This window comes from Trachymyrmex cornetzi, unplaced genomic scaffold, assembly GCF_001594075.2.
Source record: "Trachymyrmex cornetzi isolate Tcor2-1 unplaced genomic scaffold, Tcor1.1 scaffold363, whole genome shotgun sequence".
NCBI lineage: Eukaryota > Metazoa > Arthropoda > Insecta > Hymenoptera > Formicidae > Trachymyrmex > Trachymyrmex cornetzi.
The window spans coordinates 387,939-411,662 of record NW_017298354.1 but is presented as its reverse complement, the minus strand read 5'-3'; the positions used below and the strand labels follow the sequence as shown (position 1 = coordinate 411,662).

General features: G+C 34.8%; 1 protein-coding gene across 3 annotated transcripts; it reads left to right on the top strand.

Moving 5' to 3' along the window:
- Window positions 1-1,593: 1,593 nt before the first annotated feature.
- singed (fascin domain-containing protein singed) lies at window positions 1,594-22,704 on the top strand. 3 transcript variants are annotated; one of them, XM_018511274.1, is made up of 8 exons: window positions 1,594-1,974; window positions 14,249-14,371; window positions 15,424-15,667; window positions 16,761-16,894; window positions 18,901-19,193; window positions 19,394-19,554; window positions 19,621-20,088; window positions 21,767-22,704. In XM_018511274.1, the coding sequence occupies exons 2-8, from the start codon at window positions 14,309-14,311 to the stop codon at window positions 21,970-21,972; spliced, it is 1,569 nt and encodes a 522-aa protein (XP_018366776.1). In that variant the 5' UTR covers window positions 1,594-1,974; window positions 14,249-14,308; the 3' UTR covers window positions 21,973-22,704. The 3 variants fall into 3 exon arrangements, with proteins under 3 accessions (XP_018366776.1, XP_018366775.1, XP_018366777.1); XM_018511273.1 differs by having other exon boundaries at window positions 1,594-1,981; XM_018511275.1 differs by lacking the exon at window positions 1,594-1,974 and adding an exon at window positions 3,683-3,797.
- Window positions 22,705-23,724: the final 1,020 nt, after the last annotated feature.

Genomic DNA, 23,724 nt, shown 5'->3' with positions numbered 1-23,724 from the left:
TTACGCGCTACCCTCTCTCTTCTTCCTCCTCCTCTCTCCTTTCACTCTCTATCTGTCTCTCTCCCTCTCTCTCCTCTTTCATTCCACTCCGTACCGGAGTCAGCTGCGAGTGATGGGCCCAGACCGGTTTCGATCCGCTCACATCCGTCAAACAAATATTGCGCGAATTTGTCTATTACTATACATTGACACGGCTCGATTTACTGAAGTTATAACATCTGATGTTATAACTATGTTAGATGCTGTAGAAACACTATTTTATGATGAAGCTACTACATTGATATATGCAATAATGTCATCGTAAAGCACAGTTTAAATTTACACGGCATCTAACATGTCAGGAAATTATAATTAGGGATGCACAGGATATCTTTTCTGGATATCCGGTGTATATTCCTAATAACATCGGTGTAAATCGAGTCGTGTAAGCCCGGATCCTCATGCGGGCAACAGCGCTTTGACACCGAACGCTTATTGGTGAAAAACGGGCGATGGGGGTAAATTTTACCCCCACAACCGGCTTTTCACCAATTAGCGCTCTGTGTCAAATCCGTATGAGGATTCGGGCTAAACGTAGTCTAAAGGTGCCTTTTCATGCCGACGCTCGACGCTCATTTTTGGTATCAAAATAAGTCACGTGATAGAAATTATAATTGTATTTAGCGTATCGATAATAGATTTATAATTTTTATTTAGATTTAAGTTATAATTTTTTCAGAAACTGATCAATTACAGCCAAATGCAAGAAGAATAATCGATTGTGATTCGTCCATTTCTTACGGCTAAAGACTTAAAACACCTATTGTAGATCCAGATTTATCGACAATTGTATTCTTGCTACAAGTTTCCTGTTTCTTCCGAAGTTCGTTAACTTTTATCTCGGACGACATAAATTAAACCAAAAAAACCGGATAAGAAGCAAAAAAACAAGATGTAAAAAATAGCAAAAAGCAAGAAACAGAAAACAAAAAGCACATTGTAGAATAATTATTAGAGTAATAATTATAATTAAATCTACAATAGATTGTTAAGCCTTAAGGAATGGACGAATCATAGTCAATTATTCTCCTCGTATTCGACTGTAGTCAATTTCTTACGGCTTAAGGCTTAAAACCCTATTGTAGATCCGGACTAAAGGATGTCTGGCTCCTGTCAAGTCTTCGCTAGCAGGTACTCGTTCTATTGCGCGATTGTCGCACGTTATTAATCCTTGCTTTTCAGAGATCGGAGGAATTTCAGATTTACAACGTCTTGCAGGATTGCCTGTGCACTCTTACGCGACGGTAAACAGTGTTTATACCCCGATATAGAGGTTATTGTTGTGCGAAACAAAGCGCGTGGCAATGCGCGCGGAATCCATTAAGTTCTTACTCACCAGTAAAAGTTCGGACAATCGCGATTCTTTCTCAATAAAAAAAAAAGAAAGGAAAATATTCTCATCTCAGCGTTTAAACTTTCAAAGTCCTCCACGCGAGGGTGTCGTCGCCATCGCTAGAAAACCGCGGGAGCTGAAGCAGCCCCCCACCCTTGCACGCTCTCATCGCGTCGTCGCGTTGGGGCCTACTAGCAGTACTAGCTAGCGGCGCAGCGGGCCTCAGCTCGCTCGGCTTCGACTCATCCTGGCTCAGTAGCGTGACGAGCGTCGATTGTGTTGATCCGCATATGTTTTAGTGCTACGTGCATCTCTCGCGAGTGTCAGTTCCCGTTCAATCGCTTCGTGACATCCATCTCTCTATACCGTCTGGTCATCATCTTATATCTCGTCTCCTTTCTCGCGCGAAAAAACCGAGGCGCGGTCGAGTCGAGTCAAGCCGGGACCGGGACAGAGACCGAGACTCCGAGACGCGTGTGCCATCGATACGCTCCGCGCTCGGTGAACGACGAACGGCAGGAGCCCAACAATCGAGGGAAGCAGAACTCCGCGGTGAAGAAGCGGAAGCGGACGAGAGAAAGAGAGAAAGAGAAATATAAAGAGTAAGAGGTAAAGAGAAGTCGGCGGTTTCAGCTTCCTGTTCGTGCTTATCGGCGGAACGCGGCGTACTGACGACGCGACGTTGCGAATTCCATCTCCGGATAATATGCGTTTTGCCCAGTCCTTCTGAATGTATTAGGAGACTGAACCGTTTCAAAACAACGAATCCTGAGAATCCTGGACGATCGGAAGTGCAACATCAGCTTTTAAATATTTTTATAGAGAACGAGATTTCATCCTTTGCCATACCTCTCTTTATCCGAGTTGAAGTTGTGCAGTAGACGAAGGTTCAACACCCCTTGGCGATATAAAGAGCGTATAAGGGTGTGACAAGGATGAAGAGTCTCTTTCTATTGCGAGATGTAAACTTGAGTTGCTCGATAAATCAAATCCAGAACGTCGCGATGTTTCTTGTTTATTTTTTGTATACTTAATTCTTTCTTGTGTATCTCGTATCTACCGTAATCTTGGAAAAGTTACAGTGGAAATTGAACAACGATCAAATATTATCTCATATCTCAAGAAGATACGCGAAAGACACCCTTGATATAGGCTATTAAATTAAGACCTAAAGTCAATGTCTTTATAAAACTAAACAGAGTTTCACAATCTCGGGATGTATCGGGATTAGAGATGAGATCGAACTCAATATGTACTTATAAATTCGAGTCAAATTCAATAATTTAGTTTCATTTTCTAGGATTCGAGTAATACTCGTAAGAAATAATATTTCATACTTCATACTTGCAGAGTAATCGATCCCAAATTGCTGGTTTCGAATCTTACATACGAGTACCTGCAAGATTCGAAATATACTTACAAAGTACCTTTTATCGTACAACATCGAATCTTTTACAAGTAGTACTCGAACAGGATTATTAACGAACAGAAATTCATATGATCTGTGCATTCGAGGATCAACTTTAGGATATGTAAATGACTTCTTTATCTCCAACGAGGGAGATTATTCATTCACACATCATACTCATCATCTACATGTAATTTAAAAACATCAGGATATTGAACATGGCGACGAGAGTTCCCAATAACGTACCGTCTAAAAGTATCTACATATTGATAGTGCGTTTTTTCTTTTGTTTATTTTTGTACCCATTTGATCTAATATGTAAGCATCTCGTAAATAAACAATTTCAAAAACAAAACACTGTGCATTAATTCGAGGTACTCATAGAAGGTTCGAACCTATTCCGTTTAGGTTCGAGTCCACTTGGAAGTACTATTTTTATTTTTCGAGGTATTCGTAGAGGTTCGAATCTATTTCGTTTAGGTTCGAATCTACTTGGAAGTACTGCTACTATTTTTCGAAGTAATCATAGAGAGTTCGAAACTTGTTTAACAGATTCGAACCTACTTGTAAGATACTTAATCCCATCGCTAATCAGGATAGTTCTTAATCGCAAGAGAACACTTTGTATTTTGTCTACGATCTAGACAGAATTGATTAATCGGCGCGGCGACAGAAAGGGCGGCGGACAACTCGATTTATATTGACAACCCAATTCGGACATGAATCGTCGTCACGATTCCCTGCAGGACGAACGCAATCGGAAACCCTGTGTGTGAACTCCCCGCGGGAGAGCTTGCGCAGCCTTGAAGGGCTTACGCCAAGGGTCAGTTCCCATGGTGACCGTGGCGGAGGCGGAGAGCCCTTCGTGGGGCGAACAGGGCGGGCAGACGGGTGCTTGGCTTCGCGCGCGGCGTGAAAATTGCTGTCGGCGCCGCGGCCTTCGCTACTATTTTTACCGGCCTTCGCGTGCGACAGCGGGGTTGCGAGCGAGTTCGTTTCGTGCGGAAGCACCGAGTGGTGAGTCACCGACGTGTGCTCTGATTTCTCTTCGTTTTGCCTGCCTGCTTGCCTGTCTGTCTGCCTGCCTGCCTTATCTGTCTGCCCGTTGGGTGGGGTCGGACCTGCGTTCTAAGGCGTACGGTATGACATCGAGGAGAAGTAATTAGGAAAAAGTACAGAGTCGATTCACTGCTCTGTATATTTTATTATCAACCCACGTTTCCCTATTCCATGAGAATCGATTTGTTCTATTTGATTGATGACGTTGTTCATAGTTTGTGTCAACTTTCCTTCCATCTTCATGAAATCGAATGGAGGTCTAGTAAACGGACGATGTAGTAGAGGTATAAACGTTCGATCGCTCGATTCCTTTTTTTTTTTGCGGTGCAACTCCAATCCTAACTCCGATCAGGCCCCTTTACAACGGAAGAGTCAAGACTGTCAAAAGACTTAATGAGTAGGTATTCTTAAGCGTAATGTCAAATCCAGTGCATCAATGGATTCATTAACGACTCGAAACATTTATCCCAAAGACCTTCGACAGAAAGTCGAACTTGCTTACACAGCTAATTACATATAGCGAGTAAAAGTCAACTCATTTTTTTCATTGCTGAATGCGTTCTTCCGTGAAATCGAGACGCAAGCCTATTCTACAATATGCTCTTTGTTTCTTATTTCTTGCTTTTTACCTCTTGCTTTTTTCTCCTTTTGCGACCGTTTTAACTGGTTTTATAACCATTTCATGTTTATTATAATAATAAAAAAAGTTTTTAAACGATTTTAATAGTTTTATTTAAGGTTTTCAGCACATTGTCAATTTTATTTAACTTGTGATATTATTGCAGTAGTTTAATTGCGTTAGATAAAGGAAAAATTTCGGCGCGCAGTTTGAATAACTATAAAAATATGATATATATGCATGTACATATATATAGGATATAGATAATTCACTAGTAATTATTTAGGCAAAAAAGATCTAGCTTTGACCGTCATAGGCCTGAATACGCTTATACTTAGTGTTTAATAGTTTTATTGATATAATATCAAGAAAAGTTCAAGAATCAAACTTAATTGTATTTCTTCCTACTATTTTCTGTTACTTCCGAAGTTCGTTAACTTTTATCTCGGCAACAGAAAACAAAAAATTAAATAACAAGCAAAAAGACAAGATGTAAAAAATAGTAAAAAAAAAAGAAACAGGAAACAAAAAACACATTGTAGAATAGACTGTATAGTTGAAATAAAATAAACATACAAATATTTTTTTTCATTTCAACTTACTGCACTGTGTGCACCAGTTCTGACAGTGCGCGAATAAAAAAACAATTTATTATAAACGCGAACGTCTTTTAAAAATTACATTAAGATTTTTTTTACCGCATTTTGCAATATAAATTTTTAATTTAAAGTAAAAATGCGTAATTTTTTATAACACACAACACAACGCACACACACACACACATACTCGTTTAGATATTTTTTTCGAGAACTCGCATTAATATACTATAATGAGCCGAAACAAAGTCCATTGATAGTTGTTGTGCGAAAGAACGAATAAACGTCTAGAATAAATACAATATAATGTCAGGCTGGTTATCATCATGAGATTAATGCATTCGTGGAAGCAACAATCGCGGCCATTTAACTCGTTATTAAGGCGGAGTACGACAAATCCCAGATACTATAAATGTAACATTTTTATAACCATTTCATGTTTGTCAAAATAATAAAAAGTTTTTAAACAATTTTAATAGCTCTATTGATATAATATCAAGAAAAGTTCAAGAATCAAACTTAATTTAAAATATTCTAAAAATATTATTTAGATTTAAATTTCATGTTATTAGGATTTAAATGTTACGTTATTAGATTTCTTAATAAATCCTATCTTTTATAGTAATCGCGCTATGTAACATAACCATATGCGTACATATAACTTGTGTGGTGGATAATGTATACTTCGCACCTTTGTTCCTTTCTTCCGTTCGCCAAAGGGAATACAACAAGACATAATACATTCATCACAACTAGTTTAGAATGGTTGCTTTCGCCAACATCGGTTAACTTCGAAATAACGTGGCTTCTAGCAATTTCAAATTATACGAGAAAGTGCAATTATATCTAATTGTTATAACGACGAAGAAGTGCTCTCGACTGTAATGTACAACGCTTACCTTTTTGTTACACAAATTTTTTTTATACATATCTTGTTGAGTCTTAGTACATTTTGGGGTTTCTGAGTTTACTGATTCCAAATCTAAAGTCGAACTTTAAAAAGTTAAAATGACAGATTTAATATGGTAGCTATATCAAATTAAATCCCCATTATATATGTATCTAATTTTCTGTCAAACGCTTTGAGCACTTAGCACTTTCAGATTTCAGTACCTAACTTTGGAATATGTTGAAATTTGTTTAGCACTAGTGGAGGCTAACTTAATAGGTATTATTTCAAGAATTTTTTTTATGTTGAATTTGTTAATTTTATTAAAAAGATTTTTACAATTTTTTAAATCATAAAGTCTGATTCAAAATTCATGTCACTTTCAAGTACTTTTATTTTTACATGTCACATTTAATATATATTTTATACATACGTATTCTGACTCTTCAAACATGTCTCGTATCTTGAGGAGCAGATAGGACAAATAAAATTCTGACATGAATTACGGTGGATCATACAAAGTAGGCCTCGTACAATCTCGTGTGACCCTGAACGCCTCGGGTACAGAATAATCGCACTTTTTGGTCTATTTTCTCCGGTGTGTTTGACCGAAGGGAGTGATACGGTATACCCTGTACATTATTTAAATGAAACGTCATTTTATCGCCATGCGATGTACCGGATGTCTATACCGTTCGTTACTTCTCGCATTACGCCACGTCGAACACGCGGCGCGACACGGATCTTGCCTCCGGCATTCTTTTCCTCCTGTTTTTATTTGTACTTGTAATTTCATACTGGCGAAGTCTTCTTTTCACGCGCATTTCCGGACGCGTAACGGATTCTGCTGCTGGCTCCTGGATGCGACAGGGGGGGAGGGGGAGGGCTTGCGTGACTTTATCGCCGCGATAGAAGCGCGGCTAAATCGCTTGCAGGCTCACGCTGGAGCGTAAACGCGGATTTTCTCCAATTAGTGCCAATATCTCGGAACGAGAATGCTAGCTATGCCGTTCTTACGATAATTTGGGGGCAGGAGCAACTAATTAAACGCTTAGATGTATATTAGTCCTTTTTTTTTTTAATTAGATATTCTTTCTAGCAAGGAGATCGTTCTTGTTTTGGTTAAGATAAATGTCCCTATTTGTGATCATGACTCTATTTGTGACCACTTGTGGACTTTTATTAAATCAGAAGTTTTAAGTAATTTATCTTCGCAAAGGGTATTTATCACGTTTAACGATTAGTTAGCTATGGTTTGATATATGGTTTCAGTGATATTTGACTAACAAATATTCACGAAAATGTGAAATAAGGTGCTCGTGTCTGCATCAGTGGCAGATTGAGCACATGTTTGTCGCCATGTTAGTAGACGGAGTTTATCACGGAACAGTTACATTTTTGTTATGTCGTCTGGGATAAAACGTTGAAGAATATAGTTTTTTCGTAAAAGTGTCAGTGAATACTTAATAAATATTGTGCTATGCGTGGATTCTAAAAAAGGTTAATAATTTTGAACATATAGATGAATGTGACAAATAGGTACAACAAAACACGCATGTTTCCATTTGTGAACGTCTCAAGAAAATTAGTCATAACATTAAATATCGCTCCTCTTTTTGGAAAAAAAAAAAAAAACAATTAATACTCATTTCTATATGTTTATGGACAAGTGTGAGTTGCATTTGTACGAATAAACCGAAAATATTCGACGTATACTCAAGGGAAAATTTTAGTAATTTTGATTAGGTCACTAAGTGGAACATTGTATGTTTCTGTACCTATTTATGACCACAGCTTTAAATTATTTGTTTACAACTTAAGCATTGAGTAATTTCTTTGACCAAATTAAGAAAGCTTATCATATTTAAGCCCAGTTCCACAATCCATAGTTAATTCTTAACGGAGGTTCAGCTTATTCTTAATCTCTTTCCAATTCTAGAATTAGAAAGAGATAATGAATAAATTGAACTTCCGTTAAGAGTTAACCTTGAGTTGTGAAACTGGACCTTAGTGTGTGCTATTGAGTTCAAATTTCGCGTGCCCTGTACTACAGCGAGTAACTTGTGGTCATAGAGCATGAAAGTACGACTGCAGTGCATCGTATATTTTGTGGCAGTGACAGATTTTCTAAATAGACATTAAAGTAGCGTGATTTTTAAGATTCTAAAATAAAATATGATTATAAATTATACGTATACATGGATGTAAGAAGACTGATAGGATCTATTTTCTGGGACTGAACTAATGTATACTTTTGGAGCTTAGTGAGATATTTGATATTTGTCGAAAGCAAGAAAAAAAGTGCAGGAACAGAAAATGGACCAATAATTATTGGTCCATTTTCTGTTCCTGCACTAGAACTTTTTTTCTTGCTTTCGACAAATATCAAATATCTCACTAAGCTCCAAAAGTATACATTAGTTCAGTCCCAGAAAATAGATCCTATCAGTCTTCTTACATCCATGTATACGTATAATTTATAATCATATTTTATTTTAGAATCTTAAAAATCACGCTACTTTAATGTCTATTTAGAAAATCTGTCACTGCCACAAAATATACGATGCACTGCAGTCGTACTTTCATGCTCTATGACCACAAGTTACTTGCTGTAGTACAAGGCACGCGAAATAATTATTGGTCCATTTTCTGTTCCTGCACTAGAACTTTTTTTCTTGCTTTCGACAAATATCAATTATAATTGATGCGCTTACTGCAAAAATTCCTAACAGTTTAAATTTCTATTTTAAAGCATTAATAGTATTATAAGTTAACAGCGCTTTAAAACAGCAATGCTATAATGAATAGTAGAGTGATTCTACATTGATAATTTTATAAAAAAGATTTTTAATTTATAAAATTATTAAAATATATTGATTGTATATTAATAAGATAAAATTGTTCAATCTAGTGAAAATTGATTAAGTGATCTCATTTTAATGCTACGAGATCGAAAATATAGGTATATTTTTAATTCTTGTGATCGTCGTCGAATCCTCGAACCGCGTCATCAATGTCCTCGTGTTTTAACGTGGTCTGTCGCTGCGGTTGAAAGTATTTCCGTTCGGGTTCGTGATAGGAAAATTTAAGAGCAAAACCCATCCGATCATATTGACAAAGCGACTGCTTTCACTTATCCACATTTGTATTATAGTTTGGAATTTTTGTGTCAGATGGAAATTATTTTTCACACATTGAAACATAATGTTTTATACATGAAATTATTTTTCACACGTAAAACATTCTAAAATTGCAATTGATATATTTGTAATAATAGAAAGCGAATTAAGAAAAATGAAATATTTAAATATTTATGTATTATTTTTATTAACAATAGTTATGTATTATTTTTTTTAAATATCGAATCGCTCCAGACTCTCATAGTTTCTTCTACCTGTATAAAGTGATTGGAAATTGCAAAAAATAATTTTTCAGTTTTAAATCGATTTTACAAAATTTTTACTTGTGAGGAGAGTAACTGATCTTATTGAATTAAATAAACCATTTTCTTTTTTAATTGTCAAGCTATAAATTTTTAGAACATCATGATTACGCTTGTTTCATGAAGGCCGAAGGAAAGAATTCCTTTTACGAGTTCAAGGAACTCCTCCGTTATTCCTGAATGTAAGCTTTTTAAAGACATGTTATGGGAATTCTCTCCCCCTCTCTCTCTCTCCCTCCCCCTTCCTCGCCCTCCCCTCTCCCCCTCTCTCTCTGGCCAGGAAATTAACCTTTTATGCATGATCCCGCGTGTAATTATCTCGAGATCATCAACATCTCGATCTAGAGTTTTGATTTCAGAATTCTGTATTGCAATATAATACACCGGTTCAATGACATGTTGCGTTCCTTACTCATTTACGTTCTGCCATTTATAGTAAGTAGCTTCGCGACTGTAGCGGGATGTTTTATGTACGAATTAACTTTCAACGCAATTGATGAATTGGGAACAGAAATCGAGTTAGATTAAGGATTACTGGTTAAATATCGATTTAGGTCACTAGATAAGTTCCTCAATTTTGTACCTAATTCATCTTTCAGGTACAAGAGTAGCAAAGGTTGATATCCTCTCGAATAAGTGCTTTTCACTCGGTCGGTTAAATTAACGGTTAAAACCGCACGAGTAGCAAATGCTGATTTAACAGGTGAATTGATCTCAAGTTACCGGCGAAAGATTTTCGAGAATGTGCAAGATCGATTGCGAATGATAATAAAGCTGGATAAAAATGTATAATTTAATAAAATCACGTGAACTTTGTTGTATGTATAAATTTGCCATTATCAAGTGTAAGTACAAATAGTACAATTGGTACAAATGTTCTATATAAATGCAATTACCGAGGAAAAAGTTATACATACTAATACTAATAAGAAGAACTAATTTAAAACGACCACGACGTATATGATTTAAACATTTTAATTCCGTATTTTGATTGATTCTTATTTTAAATTTCAATGAAGTAGAGATTTTTTGTTTTTATGTTTTAAACATAATAATTTATTTAAATTTACTGATTAATAATAAAAATAATAAATCTGTCAGTCTTTAGATAATAATACTGTCAGTAATATTGACATTATACATCAATATTTTTACAACCTCGTATGACCAATATTATTGACGATGTTTCAGTTTATTATTAGTTTTATGTATATAATTATGCAATTATACTGACGGAAATACTGATGTACCTTTTATTATATGGATTTTACTTTTATTATATGGATTTGGATAGTCAATAATATCAGTATTGTCAGCACACCAACAAATATACTGACAATATTATTGGTTGTATATAATTATTAATGAATTGATATAGAATATTGATGATAATCCGGATTTCTTGACTCTCGATCATCAATATTATGTATGGTATGGAATATCTCCTACCACAAAACAATAGTGATGCATAAGGGACTGTGCACAATGGAAGATATATTAGAAACAGGAATAACTATTAAGATTTCAACCTATCAGAAATTGGTTACATCGTAATATATGGTTTCTAATAGGTTAAAATTATTTATATTTATATTCTTACTTATTAATATTTATTTCTAATATTTCCTCTAGTGTATTGCAGGGCCTTAGAGGTCCTGAGTAGTCGCTGCCATATTGTATCGTCATAAGAGAAATAAAACAAAGTTGAAATTTCTTGCATGCCATTTGTAAATAAAGACAATGTAGATAAAACAAAATAATCAGATCGCTTTAAAACACTTAAGTAGACGAAAGCTATTCTTACCTGCCCTGACAATAAATAGTCGTAAAAGGCACGTGAAGTGAAAATAGATTACGTATGTGCATTGAGTAAATGCACTTCACATGTCTTTTATCACCTTTTGCGATTACTTATTGTCTGTTCAGGGCAAATAAAGATTATAGCTTTTGTCTATCTTTACAATTGTTTTAAAACAACGTTATTATTTTATTTTATCCAAAAGTTCTTTTATTTACAAATAGCATGCAAGAAACTTTTTCAATATCATTTTTTTTTGTATTTTTTGCATCCAAAATGGCGACGCTACCGATGACAAAATCTAGCACGGTTTTTATGGAGGTGCTCCGGGCATGACATTTAGCATTCATAAATTTTGAACTAGAGCAAAAAAAAATTTTTTTAAATATACATTAAAATACCTAAAGAAGTATGTAGAGGTTTATAAAAATATTGATATTTTCAAGAATGATGGGCATTTGAAGTCACACTTGCACTTTTTGCTAAAAATTTTGTTCAAAAACTGTTCATAAAATAAAAAATTTTTTATATATCGAAAAACCCCTACGTACTTCTCTCCGAAATGCGTCTAAGAAGTTGCAGTTAAAATTTGAACCCATTCGAATAGAGATTATTGAAGTTATTTGTCATGCCGAGAGAGAGAGAGAGAGATTTGAAAAATGTTTTGAGAAAAATGTGTTTAAAGTTCAAGCGCTCAGCTTGCGTTATATGCAAGCGCTCATAGCGCTCAGCTTACGCTCATTTTTTTCGTTATAAATTCAATTGCTACTTATTTTTGTGATGATAAAGTATCGAAAAAGGAAAAAAAAAATTTTGATTTTTTGAAAATTCTAGAGTGGCCATACTCCTTAATGTGACATCCACCTGGATATTGAAAAAAATTATTAAACATTTTATAGGTCGTTGAAAATGGTCAAATATCTCCTTAGACAGCAAAGCATATGTCTCAGAAAAATTTCACAAATCTGTGTTTTAAATATATGGTCCTATTATCATATATGGTCCTATTATCATATTAAATTAGATTTTGAATTTTGAAAATCTAATTTCAAATTTGTTGCAGCAAAACCCCCGGGTACGAACTTTTAAATTACCGTACTGGCACAAATAAAAATTCGTACTTCAAACCGCAAGGGCTGATTTGATGAGAATTTTAATGAATTTTGATCTTTTTATTATATCTCTTAAACCAATTCTAGCCTCAACTTAAAATTTTGTTGTGATTGATGTCTCATCATAACATCATTTGGTACATAATTCAATTCTAAAATCGCGAGACCAAAAAGGGGTGAAAAAACTTTTGCTATTACTCTTTCTAAAAAAGTGAAAATTTCTTAAAAGGGATTTTAGAACAGACGGTGCACGTTAACGTTATAATAGCGTAAAGATGTAGCAAACTTGCGATCGCGCGTTGTGAAATCGGAGGAAAAACCAGAGTAAAATAATGCAAAATCGCCGTATGACAGGTGCGAGCAGAATGCAGAGAAGCGGGGCTTGGCGGACGCTTATCCGGCAAATAACAGCAAATGTTTCGTTCCGAGTCACGGGGAGCCAGACGTCGTGCGTTCGCTAGTAATAGCGTTAGGATGAGACTCGAAGAATCAATACGCGCACTGGCGAATTTCTCAATCGACGCGCAACATAAAGGCCACCCTCCCATACTTCAATGTGCCTCACACTTATATAAGATTTTCGGCATCGCTGATTCCATTTCTGATGTCAAAATTTCGAAATTTAAAATGGCCGATTCAATATGGCGGATCAAAATGCGAAAAGTAATTTGAGTTGGATGAAACTCGGTATTCGGAGGTTTTTGGGGTCGCTGGTTTCGAATATAATACTACAATTTTGAAATTCATAATGATGGATCCAATATGGGAACATAAAATTATAATTACATCTTTATCAATTAATTACAACTTTATCAAAAATAAAAATTAACATCGTAGCGCGTTTGTACTTCGTTTGTACCTGTTTGTACCAATCATTATTTTCGTTTGTACCTCAAACAGTTAAACAAAAAATGAAAAATAAAAAATGGCCAGCGCGCAACTTTAAGATTTTTAAATTTCATTTATGCCATTCGAAAGAGAATCGTTTGTACCCGTTTGTACCTCTTTTATTTTCGTTTGTACCTCAAAGGGTTCGAAAATACAGCGCTTTTCAATTTTTGCGCAATCGCCATATTGGGAAATTACCGAGGGGGTAACCACTCTTGAATTCCGGTGTACACTCTGTCAGAAGTCCGATGAAGTCCGGTGAAGTCCGATGAAGTCCGGTGAAATCTGATAAAGTCCGGTAAAATCCGGTGAAATCCGGTGAATTCCTCGAGTCCGACGAAGTCCAATGAATTCCTCGAAGTCCGATGAAGTCCGGTGAAGTCCGATGAATTCCAATGAAGTCAGATGAAGTCAAACGAAGTCCGATGAATTCCGGTGAAGTCCGATGAATTCCGATGAAGTCCGGTGAAATCTGATAAAGTCCGGTAAAATCCGGTGAAATCCGGTGAATTCCTCGAGTCCGACGAAGTCCAATGAATTCCTCGAAGTCCGATGAAGTCCGGTGAAGTCCGATGAATTCCAATGAAGTCAGATGAAGTCAAACGAAGTTCGATGAATTCATGAATTCCGGTGAAGTCCGATGAATTCCGATGAAGTCCGGTGAAATCTGATGAAGTTCGGTAAAATCCGGTGAAATCCGGTGAATTCCTCGAGTCCGACGAAGTCCAATGAATTCCTCGAAGTCCGATGAAGTCCGGTGAAGTCCGATGAATTCCAATGAAGTCCGATGAAGTCAAACGAAGTCCGATGACTTCATGAATTCCGATGAAGTCCAATGAATTCCAGTGAAGTCCGATGAAGTCTTGAAGTCCGAAATCCAGGTGTACACCTATTTTTTGAGTGGTTACCCCCTCGGAAATTACCCATTTTAAAATATATCGAGATGCGACCGACCAGTTGCTTTTATTGTGCGCGGCCCCTTATCCTTGTTGAGGCGGCCATATTGGACATGACTTACGATCCTAATAGAGACTGTTATTTAATTGACACACGTATTTATTTCAGATTTGAGAAACTACTTGGGATACATTTCAATAGCGACAGTAACTGAATTACGTCAATACGATGCAGAGCAACGGGTCGGAGAATGTAGGATCTGAGAATGGAGTCGACAAGTCAGGATGGACGGTGTGTACCGATTAATCGAAATTAGCTTAATGTAAACTGTAGCTTGCCGAGGCTACGAAGACATCTCCATCAATCGAAGATTGAATCACCGCTATTTAATCTACAGTTATCTTTCTCTTTTGCATAAAATTACCTCACAGATATCTAATTGCAATTTAATTATGAATAATTGGCAAAAAAAGTGTACAAGAACGAAAATAATCGTTTTCTGTACTTTTTGGGCATTAAAAAACATTTGTGAAGAGGAACTCCATATTTAAAAATATTAAAACGTAGTCTTTTTACGATACAATATCGTTTAATTTTTTATCAAATGCTGACTTTTCTACAAAAATTTGACGATTCCGGGATACTGCCTCGATATTTTTTTGTAAATAATAAGCTAAATTATACAATGGGCTATCGATCGTCGAAATTATTATTCTCAATGGATTGTCGGGCTTGTGGACTTTAGGTGTGCCATACGCTCTAAGTAGAATACATTTTATTCAACAGATTCTTTGTTACCTCAGATGAGGAGCAGACTTTCAAAATGCGTTTTGTCCAAAATTTATAATTTTTAGAAAACGAAAAAGAAAGAAACTTCCTACACAAGAAAATTACGCACTTTACAGAAAATAACAATATGTCAATCAGTAGGATGTGAAATATTAAACAAAATTGTTAAACAATTATTAAAAATATTAAACAAATGCATTTTGTTTGTCTCTAATTAGAAAACATAATGCACTTCGAAATGTCTATGTTTTTTCAGTATATAAATGAACGACGAAAAAATACTTTCTGAACATCTCACAGAGTAGCTTATAATATGAGTCTTTCAATATTGAACACTACGCCATCTCTAACTAAAATAACTAAAAAAATGAAATTTTGCACAAAATGCATTTTGAAAAATTCTGCTCTTCATATATCTCTATCCAAAAGTATAAATTCTATTTTGTTTACATAATCTAATATTGAAAGCTAACTCGACAAACATGATAAATGTCTTAAAATAGTAAAATAAAGTAAATAAGTTATATAGCAATTACAGATGTGATGTCTTCCAGGTTGGGTTAATTAATGGGAAGTTTAAGTATCTGACGGCGGAGACGTTCGGTTTTAAAATCAATGCTAACGGATCGAGCCTGAAGAAAAAACAACTATGGATTCTAGAGGGCAGCGAGCATCAAGTTTTCCTTCGCTCACACTTGGATCGATACTTAGCGGTCGACCAATTTGGTAACGTGACGTGCGAGAGCGAGGACTCGTCGGATCCAGGATGCGCTTTTCAAATACAACTTGCTTCCGATGGTATTTGAGCTTCACTTTGTTTAATTTGCATAAAACATTATGCAACATTTGCATTAGAGAATCAGAAACACAGAAAATTTATTTTACACTTTTTACAAATTTTTTTATATCTTCAAAGTTAAGACAGATTTGTTCTCCACGAAGAAAAAATAGTAAATGCATTAAAAGAGATAACAATCTTAAAATTGTGTAGGCTGTAATGATATAAATCAAGAAGTCTCTGATAGCTGACGCTAAAAGAGATACATATATATTTAATTGAATATAAGGAAATGAATGAGGAAACGGAGGGAAGGAAAATTCTCGTTTCGATACTGGAATAATTTTTGCGTTGTAGTCTACAGGGTGTCCTGAATTTAAATATTCAAACTTCGGGGTCGTGTAGGGGATCGATAAACTAAGGAAAAAAATCCTTTAGAGATATGATCGTTTTCTTTCTATTTAAGAGAAAATCACGAAAAAAGACAAAACATAGTTTTAATGTTTACATTTATTTATTACTTATTCATTCATACTTATTTATTCACAATGTTACTTGCTTAATGCAGATATTGTTCAAAATGTTGGCCTCTTGCAGCAAGGCACGCGTTGCATCTTGTACGGACAGTACAAGATTGTTGCAACCAAACACTGATCTTGACGTAATGACTCGCCGATCCGGCATACTTCTGTCTAGAAATCGACGCGCATATTTTCGCACTGCCTCTAAAGAATTATCGCTGAAGTTGTACACGAAAACAATTTTCCGCTTTGAAAATATTCTGAAAATTATTGTACGTTTTATCTTAAATTTTGCGATTTACTTTAAAACAAAGCAAAAACGAGCATATCTCTATAAAGGACATTTTTTTTAATTTAATTGATTTCCTACAGGCTCAAGTTTTGAATTTGGGATCTGTTTATATTTACAAATATTGATTCGTAAATCTTATCTTTTAATCGAACTGAACGGGATATGAAAGGCAATTTTTATGTTCTGACTTGGCGTTGTCAGTCAGACGATTATTCCAAATATCCGGATCAATCGGAGTTCTATAATGAATGAGTAAAAATATATCAGCAATTCTTTCAAGGCAATCGTGACAAATTACAGGCAGCGGGCGATGGGCTCTGAAGAACCTCCAGAGGGGCTACTTCTTAGGCTCGAGTCAAGATGAATTGAAGTGTACCGCTAAGGCTCCAGGCGAGGCGGAGTATTGGCTCGTACATCTCGCCGCTAGGCCGCAGGTATACCTTATATGCCCGTTTCGAAATTTTGTAAAGCGTTTACGGCGCACCATTTTACGCAATTTAGTCATTGTTACACGCACAACTTCACTAATATAACTGTATTTTCTCAAGCAACTGATTTTCCTTGACAGTCTTGATTTGTTCAGACATCACTTATTCTTTTATAATTGTACCATATTTTTATACAGGATGACGTTGAACCATCGATGTTTTTCCAAGTTCCTTTGACCAATTTGGAAATAATTTTTCACTCGAAAAACGCATTTCTTGACAATTTGAAAAATTTAAAACTCCAAGATATATACATTTACACAAAAATTAAGAAAAATTCTTTTAAGAATTGTAAATATTTTCATTTTCTGAAATACATTAAAAATAAAAGAAATACAAAGCAAATTTATCCATAGTTTACAAGAAAGATTCCGAAGAAATAAATTATAGGTACGTATAATAAAAAACTTTTGTGAGGCATTAGTTGTTTGTGTGTGTAACAAGTAGTTATATTAATAAGATAAAATTACAAACATTTTGACTTGATTTTGAGTCCTCTTCAGTACTTATAGAATTAACAATTACCAAGCATTACAACAATTACCACACTTTACAATAAATTAGAGTAAGTATGGAACGTCGTTGAACAAAAAGCATCATTAATCTTATTGTCCAGAGATAAAAAGTTAAACGTCTATAGTATCTGGCAGAATACTTGAACAGTGATTAAAAATTGAACTGGAATATTAAACTTTGAAGTTATTGTAATCAGAATATTAAATGAAATCACAAATATAACCTACAGTTAGGCTAATAAGAGTCAACGCGAGCGGAAGTGCGTAATATTTTCTCAATAAAATAAATTTGTCAATCCATGTGATGTGTCAGAATCACCTTTATTCCAATTTTTAAACGTTTCGATTCTCTTTGGAATCTTCATCAGCAATCATCTCACAACGTGAAGTTTTTATGGTGATAATGATAATTTCAGAGTTGAAAATTCAATTGGCATACTTGTGACGGATTAAAAAAATCACTCGTTACTGAAGAAAGTAAATCATTATTTGTAATGAGTTACTTTTACTTGTTACTTGTAACGAATAAAGTAATGTCGATGCGTTACACAATTAGTATAAACAAATTACGTTTTTTTTTAAATAATGCGTAATAGTGACAAATTACGTTTAAAAATAATTTCCCCACTTTATTGCAACCTCAGTTATTTATCGTTACAATCATAAAAATTGCAACATCATTATGGAATCATTATTATAAAAAGTAACGGTAAAAGTAACGGCGTTACTTCCATTCCCTGATCAATCTGTACATTGATAGAAATGGATGTTATTATAGATAATCGTTCTATCCGGAGACAAACAAAAAGCTTTATATAAAAAATTATTTATTATAAACATTGCAAAAAAAAACAAAATTCAAAATTATCATAAAATAAGAAAAATGATTAAATCTAGAAACAAAATTCTAATGAAGAGACACGATGTCTCGGTGCTAGGACAAGCGCAGCATAATTAACAAACAAATATATATATAATATAGTAAACTATATAAATAATGATCACATAATATACAAATTAACATTTTTCTTTCTTTTCCTTCCACAAATATTTGTAGTTCGATATTGTGTTCCTGACAAACTCCATATAGTGTTTTCAAGCTTTTTTGATAAATTCATAGAATTTTTGACAATTTATGTCAATGTTCAGTTTAGTACATAATTTCGTACCAATTTCTCACGCATTTTGATATGGTCATCCCATTCATTATTAAAAATACTCTTTTTACGTAAATTAAGGAAGTGACAAATTTTTAAAATTTATTATTTTTTTATATTAAAAATTATGTAATGTCTTACACTTCTTTTTATGTAATTTTTTAAGTATTTCGGAGAAATAATAACTGAACTTACAATATGAACTTAAATTTTCAAAACGCGGAATCTCCAAATCAAACTCGAAGAGGTAGCAACCTTAATTAAGCACTTGATTATTTAGGTAAATCTTCGATCGGCCGGAAGGAAACGTTTCGCACATCTGAGCGCCACTCAGGATGAAATTCACGTGGATGCGCCGGTGCCGTGGGGTGAAGATACCTTATTTACTTTGGAATTTCGCCCAACGACGGGTGACGACAACAGTCATGGGAATCATTCTAAGTCCGAGGGTGGTCATTACGCGCTACATACTTGTAATAATAAGTACCTCGCGCGTGATGGCAAACTGCTGGACGCTTGCACGCGAGACTGCCTCTACGCCGCGGAATTTCACGCTGGTCTTCTCGCTCTTCGGTATTACTAGTTAAATAACTTTTTTATGTCTTTTTATGTATCGAAATAGTATCGTTCTTAATGAACTCATATTAGTAAGAAAAAAAAAACGTATATATACAAAGTGCAATCGTTTTAAATTAATTTCAATGTTAATTAAACATTTTGACGAATTAAATTAAGCTAATCGAATTTTTATTTCTATAAATTAAAACTTTCAGGGATATACATGGTGCGTATTTGGCACCGATCGGAAGTAAAGCAGTTTTGAAATCCAGATCAACAACTGTTACGCGCGACGAACTTTTTTCATTGGAAGAATCTCTGCCGCAGGCATCTTTCGTCGCGGCGTTGAATCAGCGATATGTTTCTGTGAAGCAAGGTGATTATTTCGTTATAGGATGAATGTGATTGAAAATTAATCGCGATCGTTGTTCCGATTGATTAGGTGTTGACGTGACGGCCAATCAGGACGAGATCTCCGGCCACGAGACATTCCAATTGGAATTTGACCGAGTGACGAAACGATGGTACGTGCGAACAATGCAGGACCGTTACTGGAGTTTGGAGGCTGGCGGAGGCATACAAGCGTCGGATCATAAGCGCTCATCGAACGCGCTTTTCGATCTGGCATGGCAATCAGAAGACGGCACGGTTGCGTTGCGTGCGAACAATGGCAAATTTCTGGCTACCAAACGATCCGGCCATCTCTACGCGAACGCCGAGTTAAATGGCAATGACTCTGATGCCGCCAAGTACTACTTCTACCTGATGAACCGGCCCGTGCTGGTGTTGCGATGCGAGCAGGGCTTCGTCGGGCCGAAGAGCACGGCCAGTCCAAAGCTCGAATGTAATAAGGCTGTTTATGAAACGATTCGCGTCGAACGATGCGAGCGTGGCGAAGTCAGATTTAAAGGTGATTGCGCTTCTTCAATTCATTTAACTCGTTTTGTTACTGCAAAAAAAGGACAGGAGTTGTATAGTTAAATTGAAGACAAAAAATTTGTGAATTTATTTCAGGAAAGGAAATGAATGCAGTTCTCCTTATATAAAAATATTATATTTTTGAGCTGTAGAAAATTAAGTTGTAATATAAAACTGATTAATAGGAAATAGTTATTTTCATACATATACTGATTATTGCGAAGAATATTACTAAGGTCTCGGTGGTCTAAAGGCTTAGGACGCTCGCACGAAATCTTAGAGATCCGGAGAGTTCGACTCCCGGCCGAGGTAATATTTTTTGCAATAAGTTTTTTACAGGTTTTTAAGACATAATATATGTAAATAAAATTTGGGAGGATTATTAATATTTCAGATGGATTATATCGTGTTGAAGGTCTGATAGTAATGGCGTGCAATCATATTTCTGACATTCATTTAAAGAATACATATATATGCATTACTTTATTATCTAATTTTGGTCGTCAAGTGGCGTTTCTCTTATTTAGGTCTTGTCGTACAATTTTGTGAATGAACATTTACGTAAACACATTTTACTGTTTATAATAAATAATTAAATAATTTTAATAAATAATTTAATAATTAAATCTTAATAATAATTTAATAATTTAAAGTAATTTAATAATTTAATAATTTAAGTAAATTATATTTATATGAACGGAGCCAGCGCCGATGACCTTGACATGTGTTGTCAAGGTCATCACGCAGAAGAACCCTCAACAGATTTTAACCGTTGCTCCCCACACAACACGGCTGATCTGTTGAAGATCACTCAGAGTCATGACCTTGATAATATGTGTCAAGTTTATCGACACTGGCTCCATGTAAATATTTACCGTATAATATAGTAGTAAATAATATCTAAACGAAGAACTATCCATTTATTCCTTTTCCTGAAATTTGCAAATTTTACTTCCACACACACGCGTGCATGCGCACACACAATTTAATTATACAAAACCTGTCCTCTCTTAAATTATCTTGAATTAACTTTATATACATTCTTTTTTGCACATAAATCGCTGTATATGTCTGATAATTTTGCCGACAACTCTCGTAGGCAGGTAGGGCGGATTAAACTGATTATGAATCAGAAACTCGTGTATCACTTTATAATTTTGACAATAGTTAACGAAATATTAATTTTTATAGATCGTGTATGAATAAGTATATCCACTCTGTCATATCGCCAAATGCATGCTCGGTCGTGATCGCTAGATATCCGGGGAGTTGTTTATTACAAGTATTAGTAGCAATAATTACGCACAACGGTAAAAGCGAAAGAAAACAATTCCCCGCATCCCCAGAAACTACGACCAATAGGTGTGCACTTGGCGGTATATCCAGGCGGATACGCACTTATTCGGTAATCTTTAGAAATTAATATCTTTTTTAATTGTTGCAAATATTGCAAAATGGTACAGGACTTTTCGACTCAGTTTAGTCTGCTCTACCTACTTACGAGCGTTGTCGACAGAATTACCAAGCACCTTGTATAATAATATAAGGCGATAAGGACACTCACACACACAACTAATATATATTGTATTGTATTGTATATTGTTATATATTAAGAAGTATTTGCTTCCCACTTCGGATAAATTGTATCATTTGTCTTTATTATTTTATAGGACAAAATGGTAAATATTGGCATGCAGACAGCGAGGGAGTGACCGTGGATTCAGACATGCCGTCCGACGGTTTTTATTTGGAACTGCGTGAGCCGTCACGCATCTGCATCAAGTGCGTAGATGGCCGATATCTCACCGCGGGCAAGAATGGCGCGTTGCGTTTAGGCGAGCCAGACTACGAGTCCGCCACGAAATGGGAGTTCTAATGCGGAGGATAAAACGTAAATGTGTATTCAACTGCCTCCTCAGCTTTGTGGTCGTAACTCGTAGCACCGTGTTCCCGGAACCCCCGGAACAACAACAGCAAGAGATCGGCAGTTTGCGCTGTTTCCTGCCACATACTTAATCGAGCATGCCGTATCGCGTCAAAACGACGAGTTTTCGATATTCGATGTTCCACTGCAATATATACTTTTTTTTCTTAGTAAAGTTTCGTGGATCCACAGTATATTCAAGACTGGCGGTTTATACGCGGATAACGTAAAGTCCGAGAGATATTTAAAGGACCGGCTATTACAATTACGGTCTATTTTATAAGTAAACTACACACACTTTTATATCTTTATATATTTATAGATATATATACAGTTGCTACTGCAAATTCAATTGTATATCGATGCCCTTTGTATGTATTTACACGTTTATTCATAATCCTGAGACATTGATCATAGAATTGGTTTAACAATCGTTATTAATATGCTTATTTAGTTTGTCTTATCTTATTCTGAGACGAAAGAAATTTATAAGTGTAAATCAATCAATATCAATGCATTTAGAAAGAAACAGATTTTTCTTTCTGCTTACAGCGTAGTAATGGGTTTTTGCTATCGTTATGGGTACATTTTTTATATATTAAATAGATTATTTAAAAGGATATATATATATTATATACATACAGAGTGTCCAGAGTAATGGTCCGCACTGTTTTTGTACATTTCCGACAGTTAAAAAAAAGGAAAGAAAGGTGAATATTTATCGGTTGATGTAGACAACAAGTCATAAAAAATTAAAAAAAATTTTTTAATAAAAAAATCAATGTTAAATTTTTTAAGTAGTTCAATTTTTTTCCATAATATTATAAGAGTCTTCAAGACGAATTCAATGTACTATTGAGAATGTCACCTTTATTGATGTTTTGTTGATCTTATATACAAAAAAATACATGTATTATAAATATCCATCAATAAAGAAAAACTATGTGATTTATATGAACAAATTTTATTTTTATCTTATGTGAGCTTTAATTTATGTAAATGTTCAAATTGCTTGCTTCCTGCAATACAAAGTTCTGCTCTTTTTAACAAATTACATATTACTATGCGTAGCAGTTATTACTATTTTGACTCAAAATTGCACAACCTGTAATTATTCTCTCTCGAAGATTGAATATTATTTATTGATGTTTGATATACAAAAATTTCAAATGTTCCTACAAGAAAAAATCCATCGGAGATAAATCCGAAGAATGTGCCGGCCATCGAACTGATCCATGTACTTATAACACTTTTCAAAGATATTCTGAAAATAATTTTGAACTATTCGTGCATTATGGACTGAGCAACCGTCCATGGATTAAATATCAATAAAATCTGTTATAAATTAATAAAATTTATTTACATAGTCTTTTTTTATTAATGGATATATATGATACATATTATGTGTTTATGTATATAAAATCAATAAAACACATCAATAAAGGTGACATTCTCAATAGTGCATTGAACTCGTCTTGAAAACCCCTACAATATTATGAAATTTTGTATGGTGCTATTTAAAAAATTCAAGATGACTTTGATTTATTTTATTAAAAACATTAAAAAAAATTTTTTTTTTCGCATATGTCCGTATGAAACATAAATATTTACCTTTCAATCTTTTTCTGTAACTGTATGTAAAAAAAATCGTATGGACCGTTACGCTAAACATCCTGTATATACACATGTATACATACATATACA